This window comes from Gopherus flavomarginatus, chromosome 3 (genome assembly GCF_025201925.1).
Source record: "Gopherus flavomarginatus isolate rGopFla2 chromosome 3, rGopFla2.mat.asm, whole genome shotgun sequence".
Lineage (NCBI taxonomy): Eukaryota > Metazoa > Chordata > Testudines > Testudinidae > Gopherus > Gopherus flavomarginatus.
In genome coordinates this window covers 127,296,880-127,305,548 of record NC_066619.1, presented here as the reverse complement: position 1 = coordinate 127,305,548, position 8,669 = coordinate 127,296,880, and the positions used below count along the sequence as shown (strand labels likewise).

Genomic DNA, 8,669 nt, shown 5'->3' with positions numbered 1-8,669 from the left:
AATTAAAAGCTGGCTAAGTGACAGATCTCAAAATGTAACTGTAAATGGGGAACTCCAACGGGAGTGTTTCTAATGGGGTTCCACAGGGATCGGTTCTTTGCCCTATATTATTGAACATTTTTATCAATGACCTGGAAAAAGGCATAAAATCAACACTGATATAGTTTGCAGATGATGCAAAAATTAAGACAGCAGTAATAGTGAAGAAGACAGGTCACTGACTCAGAATAATCTGGAGCGGGTCCAGAGAAGAGCAACAAGAATGATTAAAGGTCTTGAGAACATGATCTATGAAGGAAGGCTGAAAGAATTGAGTTTATTTAGTTTGGAGAAGAGAAGACTGAGAGGGGACATGATAGCAGTTTTCAGGTATCTAAAAGGGTGTCAGCAGGAGGTGGGAGAAAACTTGTTTACCTTAGCCTCTAAGGATAGAACAAGAAGCAATGGGCTTCAACTGCAGCAAGGGAGGTTTAGGTCGGACATTAGGAAAAACTTCCTGTCAGGGTGGTTAAACACTGGAATAAATTGCCTAGGGAGGTTGTGGAATCTCCACCTCTGGAGATATTTAAGAGTAGGTTAGATCAATGTCTTATCAGGGATGATTAGACAGTATTTGGTCCTGCCATGAGGGCAGGGGACTGGACTCAATGACCTCCCGAGGTCCCTTCCAGTCCTAGAATCTATTAATCACTTGGCAAATTAGAAACAAATAATATCAATTTTAATAAGGCTAAAAGTATATGTAACCCACACCTCTTGGGTGTGGTGTTCTGTCCCAGCTAGTGGCACTGAGACCACTTAGATAGAGATTAATGAGTCTGCTCTACAGCCTTAGCTAAGAGCCAGGTGGCTTTTAGCTCATGAAGTAGAGGCTCATGCACTAAGCTCCAGAAGCCCCAAGTTCGATCCTGCCTGCCGACTACCGGGGTCTGTTGGTGTTACATATACACCTAGGAACAAAGAATGTAGGCCATACTTACAGGATGGGGGACTTTGTCCTGGGAAGCAGTGACTCTGAAAAAGATCTGGGGGTCATGGTAAATAATCAATTGAACATGAACTCCCAAGGAGATGCTGTGACCAAAAAGGGTTAATGCGATCCTTGAATGCATAAATGTGAATTTTGCACAGAAGTAGAGAGGTTCTTGTACTGCTGTATTTGGCACTGAAATACTGCCTCCAGTTCTGGTGTCAACAATTCAAGGATGTTGATAAATTGGAAAGCGTTCAGAGAAAAGCCCTGAGAATGATTAAAGGACTAGAAAAAACAAGTTACGTTTTCCACAACTGGTGTTCGGGGTGTGTTGCTCATGTCCATTCCGTATTAGGTGTGTGTGCTTGCTGCTTTGCTGACCGTGGTCAGAGAGAAGCTGGCCTCAGAATCCAGGGCATTCTAAGGCATTGAGGTGGAGGCACAGCAGCCTTATGGGTGCCTCATTGGCTTGGAAGTTTGAGCTGAGTTCCTTTCTGGCCATGCTAGGAGCGCAGATCCAACCAGGGCTCCTCTGGGACAGGAGTTTTTCATCTCTTGTCCTATACTTAAAGTGTAAGCTCTTTGGGGCAGGGCCAATCTTTGTTCTGTTTCTACAATACCTGGCACAATGGAGTCCTGGTCCACAGGTAGAGCTGCTGGGTGTTACGGCAATGATATGGAACAATTATCTTGAGTGTTATGAGCTGTGGAGTATCAGCAGGGTCTTCGGCTGGGGACATTGGTTCCTATTGGTAAACCATTTATCACACTGAAAAAGGAGAACATGGTATAGGTACATTTAAGAACAGCCACTAAGGGCTTCTTTTCTGCAGGGAGCAGTCCATTTGTGCAGTGGGCTTTCATTAGAAGTGTATGGAATTGCTGGTTTATTTGGAGAGTAAAAGGAAATGCCAATAGAAGAAGACGCAGAAAACTCAGACAATGGTGGTGAACCCCTGTGCAAATCTGAGCAATGCAGATCAATAAGGGCTATGGTGGGGCTAACATACATGACTAAACGTGCTGCGGTGGAGAGAGGGATGAAACCAGGAGCAGAACAACGGAGTTACAGGCTGAGAGGAGTATACTAGGGACATTCATGTATAAATCTGTGTATAAACTGGAGTGGTGTCCCAACACGGATTTACTGGGGCAGGATTGACTTTTGTTGAGCTTGGAGTGTGTATGTAGGGGAGCCTGTTAATTGGGGCACAGTGTTCAGCCACTGAGAGACTGGAGTCCTGGGACCCAAGCAGCTGGGGCACCCAACCAACAGGAGTATGCATACACTGCATCTGGGGGCAAGCCTGCCAGCCTGGCTGAACAGACTTGTGCTCGTTCTGCTTGAGCTAGCGCACAAAACGTAGCAGTTCAGACGGTGCAGCTCCAGCTAGCCACGTGTGCTGAGTGGGCTTGAGAGCCCAACCTGCAAACATCTGCACTGTTATTTTTAGTGTGCTAGCTTGAGTCTGTCTACCTGGGCTCCCAGGAAGAGCGCAGATATCCCCCAAGAGACCAGACAGGAAGGTCACAACAGGCAGGCACTGGTGTAGGCTTAGTCAGGGAGGTTTTCTGAAGGGTGCTCTCTCTCTCCCCATGCTGAGCTGAGCACCTGAACAATTCCATTTGCTTCACCTTTAGGGGTGTAGAGGGAAGCAGCCTGTGAACCAGCTCTTCACTTTTGTCAAAGGTTTTGCCCACTGTGGAAACACCAAAAAGTGATGAGCAATATCCCTCTACTGCAATGTAAATATGGATTTGTCATTTTCATCCTGTGGTGAATTTTATAATTTTTTCCATAAAACTGAAGGTTAATTATTCTGTAATTAAGAGTGCTGCATAATTCAGTGCAGCTCTGTTGCAGAATGCCACTCAGTGTAGGCCTAGTATACACAGTACAAGGAGCCTGGGCTATACTGCACCCCCAAAATGTGTAAGTTGCTATGCATTGAGGCGAGGCTTTCCTTCCTCAGACCCTCTATCATCTTCCCTGAAATAGATTTAATTAGCCTCTTAGATTGTATAAGTGCAAATACTATTGGTGATATTATCCCATTTTTTAAATCTAATCAGTAGCTAACTGTTGCAACTCCATATGCTGCATAAAAGGAGTATTCCCATTTACTGGTGAACTTTTGTTATCACTGGTGCTGCAAAACCAAAAGGATATTTATATAGGTACTTTTATTAAAATTACTTTTAGGGCCTGACAACTGCATGTTTAAAGATATGTCCTTAGAACTTGAAGGACTAACTGCTACTTACTTAAAAACATTTTAAAAGGTAGTTTGCATTTTAAGCTTCACCATACATGGTCCTGTCACTAAACTATAGGATTAGGATCCTTAAGATCCAGAAATTGTTTTGATCCTTCCACCAGCTTTTTCTGTGAGCCTGAACAAATCAAACCCTCTATACTTCAGCCTCACCTCTAACATGGAGATAATGTTACCTCCCAGGAGTGTTGCAAAGCTTACCTAATTTGTAAAACACTCAGACACTCACCTAAAACATGCCAGAGGAGTGCTCAAGTGCCCAATATTTTTCAATCACTCCTCCCACATTTTCCTTATGACACCATTTACTGTTAAGGAAAACTTTCAGAAAGATGATCTCAATCAAGGTAGAAAGAGCTGGCAATTATACATATTTGCATATTCATTTAATGTAGGACAATGCTGCTGAAAATAGCTTTACTATTTTTCAAAAGGAGATAGTGCAGCTCTTCCTGCGATTCTCTTCCTGAGATTTCTAAAAGCAGACAAGTTAACCAAATATTGATATTTTTGTCTAAAAGAAAATAAATTCTTGTTTTACATATGAACAGCATTAGTCAGAAACAAAAAACCTAATTCCAGTTGCAGAGTGGTATAGCTCTAAAGTTTTACAATAAAATAGAAATACGCAGACTAAGAAGAACAAACAATGAACCCCAACAGGAGAACAAGAGGCATGACAAAACTAAGTGTACATCATACATTTATTACTGAACAACTCTCTCAACTCCAAAATTGGGCACAGGGATTAAAAATAAAAATTCATTGCACTACTTAGTAAAGCATTACTAGTAACTCTCATAAAAAATGTACAAATTTTGTTAAAAATTTATCAAGCCTTCAAATGATTTGGTTACAGATATTTATAATACATTTAAAACTACATGTTAACTGATACAAGAGAGTATGATTTAAAGAAAACACTCGACAAAATATGATTCCAACAAAACCCATAAGCTTTTGTAATCATTAGCAAATCTGAAACACAAATAGCAAAATGAGGTAACCGAATGTACCAAAGGGAGGGAAAAACACAGCTCTTTTATTAAGGCCTAAAGATAACTCAATCAAAAATGCATTTTCAGTAAGTTTAAAAAAACCAACACATTGGTAGATCCCACCGTTCCAAGTATTACAAAAAGTGTAAATGTTAACAGCTGAGAAAATCACATTCAAGAGACTACAAAAACTGTATACAACCAAAAAAATTACTTTGCACAAAAACGTTTCTGTAAAGAAAACCCACAAAATGAGACCTTGGAGAGATCTGTAGGCCTTGGTATCCATTAAAAACCAGAACACAGTCAAATTAAGTTGACAATTCATGCAAAAAACACAGCAGTGCCAACATGGTAAAGCCAACAGTTTGTTGTTTTTAGAAGGGAGGTGGGAAATGGGGGGGAGGCAACCAACATAAACATTTTTACTGGATTCTGGTGCTGCCAGGCACCACTGCAGGTCTGTGGAATTAGACACAAATGTGCATAACACATGGCAGTAAAGGCTGAGCATGAATCCCCTTCCCCTCCTCTTTTGACAGGGCAGCCACAACAATGAAGTCTGTTGTTGCCAGTCTGAGCTGGTTCAGAACACATGCATGTGTGCTTTTTATACACACTAACCACAGGAAGCAAGTCTGCACACATCTGCAAGAGTCCCATGCAAACGAAAGAAACATTCCAGAAGAGATCAGCCACAAGAGTGCAACAATGAAATTCAGTATTTTACCAAATGAAATCCTACTGCCTCCTAAATCTTCACCTGCGTCACAGAATTTTACTGGGAAAGAGGGCCATTACGTATCAAGATTTCTCCAGTTCAGGAAAGAGGACTACTTTACCTCAATATTAGTAAAATATGCCTTGTTAATTATGCATTTCAATCTAACTTAGAAAAGTGCCTTATTTCCATGCGTCAACAAAGTGAAGACTGAGTGTAGTAGTGTTTGTTATGGTTACATCTGTACAGGTAGAAATTTTTTTGCAGCTATATAAAAGACCCTAAGTATTATAAGATGTGTCACATACACTTCTTTTTAAACACATGATTTCATTCGTTAAAAAAATAAAGTTTACTATATGTGATTTAACTTGTTTGGTGACATGTTGTGACAGTTCCATTCCTTAGCACATTCAGGGGAAAATGAACATTTTAAAGTTGTTGTACATTGTATATTTTGTAATAATTTTGATAGACTTAGTGTTAGGTACTGACATGGACAGACAAGCAAGTTTTTCGTTCTACTTGTGTAACTAAACAGAGGCAATAGCATCTGAAACATGGGCAAAATTGTGCTTTCATTTTATTTTACTGAACCACAAGCTGTGATTGGTCTGTAGAGCCTTCAAAGAAGGGCAAGCAGCATGGAGAACATGTAACACTGTCTGAAAATATAACTGATACTAAAGCACAGCAGCACACAAAAGCATCAGAAATGACACAGAAACTTAAAGCTGAGACTGGCAGCAAATTCTAGCAATATTGCTAGTTGTGCCACTTGTGCTATTGCAACCAAAGTAATGACACTACATTTAGGAGAAAGCACAGTGATGCAAAACAGTGCATCTCTTCAATAACTATGGTACACACAGTAGACCTAAATATTTGACTGAAGAACAAATTTTAAAACCTTTAACAGTCTGAAATGTTAAACAAAGCCAATTTTTCAACAATCCAGCTCTAACATTCACAGGGCAGCTGAATGGAGGTTAACTCCTGTTTCATAGCATTCTTTGTTCCTGATTGTGTACTAACACACTCTTCTCTAAATGTGAATATTCTGCCTACTAACCGAAAAACCAAGCTAGTTTTTTATTCATGCAAAAGCTCACTACCTAGTAGGGAAGGGTAGAAGAAGTATCCTATGCCATCTGAACCAGGCAGCGAATGACCACAAAAACTTACTGTGATACAAGGACAAAGTTAGGAGTTCTTCCACTCTGAGAAAATGCTAAGAATTCTATTTTGTTCATAAAGTTGCAGGACTAAAAAGGTAGCCTCTCTTCCACTTACACAAACTCCCTTATACATGAAAAAGAACATAAATGAGTTAAAGCCAACGTTTATAAGCTAAATGATTATGTACTTAGCAAGTACAATGGCCAACAATGTGAGGAGCTGTTGCACAAGACTCTGAATGTCCTTTCAGCTTCTGTGTATGGGGAGGAATATGTTACTTCAGCATCTTCAGAACTGATCTCTGTTCTGAAGTCAACTGAACATAATTCAAACTGGCTAGAGGAATTAAAAAGGAAAACGGAAAAGCATCAACATTCCAACGATCAACTGACAATGTTAATGTTGCTAACTGATTTTGTGCGATACTGCAACTATTGATAAATTAGCAGTAAATCAGCAAATGTAAAATCTGGATTTTATGACATGAGCTAAAAACAAGATTAATCATGTATTGCGCAATCACTGCACTCTTTAGTGGTACACTTACAACCGCCAGTGAAGGGGAAGCAATAACAGTTGTCTGAATAAAAGTTAAAAGGTCTTTTTATACCATTAAGTACATGGGGAGGAAATATTAAATGCCTATAATTGCTGCACCCTTAGCATTCAGTGTGCAACTGCAAACACAAGGAAAGAAACCAGTGTACAGTACTAGTACTGTTTAAATAACACACAAGATTATACATTGCAGCATAATTAATACTACTCACATACGTTCTCAGTACATGCTGGTATATAGGTTCTCAGACATACGCATACACACTCGCTAGCACACCCTACACAAACTCTCGTGTGAACATACATACTCCCGCCTACACCATTCGTTCCCACTCACAGTATCTGAAGGCTCTATATAAGGTAGATTGCTATATTGTTTGGAGCTACCACTTTTTATAAAAGCACATGCTAAAAGATCACGTCCACTGTAATCTCGCAGCAACACTCGGAATGATCACACAAAAACCAGGGAATGTTAGTGCACACACAAAATTAAGCTAAAGAAAATAAAATCTTTGGAGTTCCAATCACACGGTTAGTATAACAATCCCATAATTGTGAAGACTAATTATAAGCTTTATAATTGATTAAATCACACAGTGCAAAAAAAGGTCCATTGACCCTTTTGTGTAAAGGGAAGGCTGGCAGCCACACGGGTAAGTTCAATGGATAGTTCGTCTATTCATGTGACTAGGAACACCCAAACTAGAATTGTGCTCTTAGATTGGTCATTCTGAATCACGATGCACTTCTGAAGCATCAGCTCTACAAATTGGGCAGGTACGATTTGCCTATAAAACAAAAGTAAAACAAGGTTTAGTGCATTGACAAGGATGCTTATTTATATAACAACGTATATCACATTATACAACAGGCATGTACTAATCCAAAATGGAATCACAACAGGAAGATAAATTAGGTCTGTGCCTTTTGGCTTCTTTATTGTGTGTGAAGGTGGCCTGAGAGGTCTGCCAAATTAAAATTCTGCCTTTTTTTAAAACACCCACAAACTGGGAGAGAGGAGAATTTTCTAAAAGAATTATGGAGAATGACGACATTATGCCATCACAAGACACTGAAAACTGAGCAGCTGAAGAGAAGGAAGTTGTAGTTAAACTGTTTTTAACAACGCCTATTGAACACAGTATGGAGAACTATACGTAAAAATATGTCCGTTCAAGAATGAGTGCTGCCACCTTTCAGTTAACGAGAGAGTGTTCACAGGGTATATCTACATGGCAAAGCAAAACCCTATGGGGCAGAGAGTCTTAGAACCCTGGTCTACAGTACTAAAAACAGCTGTGTATACATTTGGGCTCAGGCTGGAGCTTGGACTCTGAAGCCTGGGGGAGAGGGATGCATTTCAGAGCCCGAAACCCTACACAGCTGTTTTTAGCACTGCGGAGAGTACCTGAATCTGTAGACCAGGAGTCTGAAAATTGCTGCCACGGGGGTCGGTGGGGGGGGGTGGGTGTGTGCTGTGCAGACATACCCTAACTGCACATTTCCTGCAACACCCACCCCCAGCAAAATCAGGGAAGATCAGACTCGCATTCCTGATACTACTAAAGAAATTTTTACAATGAAGGGATAAACACTTTCAAGCTTTTTACACAAAGAGGTAAGCCAATATTGAAAAAATACTCTGCAGATAACATTTACAATAAAATCTTCCCTAAAAAGGAAATTAGATTCCCAGACTCTCCTCCAATTTGATATTTGCAATTTGAACTATTTAGATACGTGAACTAAGGTTTTAATCAAAGCAACAGCGCTGATGATTAGTGAACTGTTGGACTTTCAATAATGTCTAAAGTGGCCAAGTTTTGAGTATTTTCACAATTAATAGAAAAATGTTCCCGTTTCTTAGTGCAACCAAAAATGAATGTGTTTTTTTTTTTTCCTCTCCATCACATTTTTAAGTAACCATTATTGTCCTACAGCTGCTTGCATCAAAGTGTCAT

At 39.9% G+C, this 8,669-nt stretch overlaps 1 protein-coding gene across 2 annotated transcripts in view; it reads right to left on the bottom strand.

Moving 5' to 3' along the window:
- Window positions 1–3,935: 3,935 nt before the first annotated feature.
- The window catches only part of RNF38 (ring finger protein 38), a 219,225-nt gene continuing 214,491 nt past the window's right edge, over window positions 3,936–8,669 (bottom strand). For both annotated transcript variants that reach the window (XM_050943104.1, XM_050943105.1), the window contains one exon: window positions 3,936–7,496. In XM_050943104.1, coding sequence (XP_050799061.1) covers window positions 7,434–7,496 — 63 coding nt within the window. In that variant the 3' untranslated portion in view covers window positions 3,936–7,433. The remainder of the gene's footprint in view (window positions 7,497–8,669) is intronic.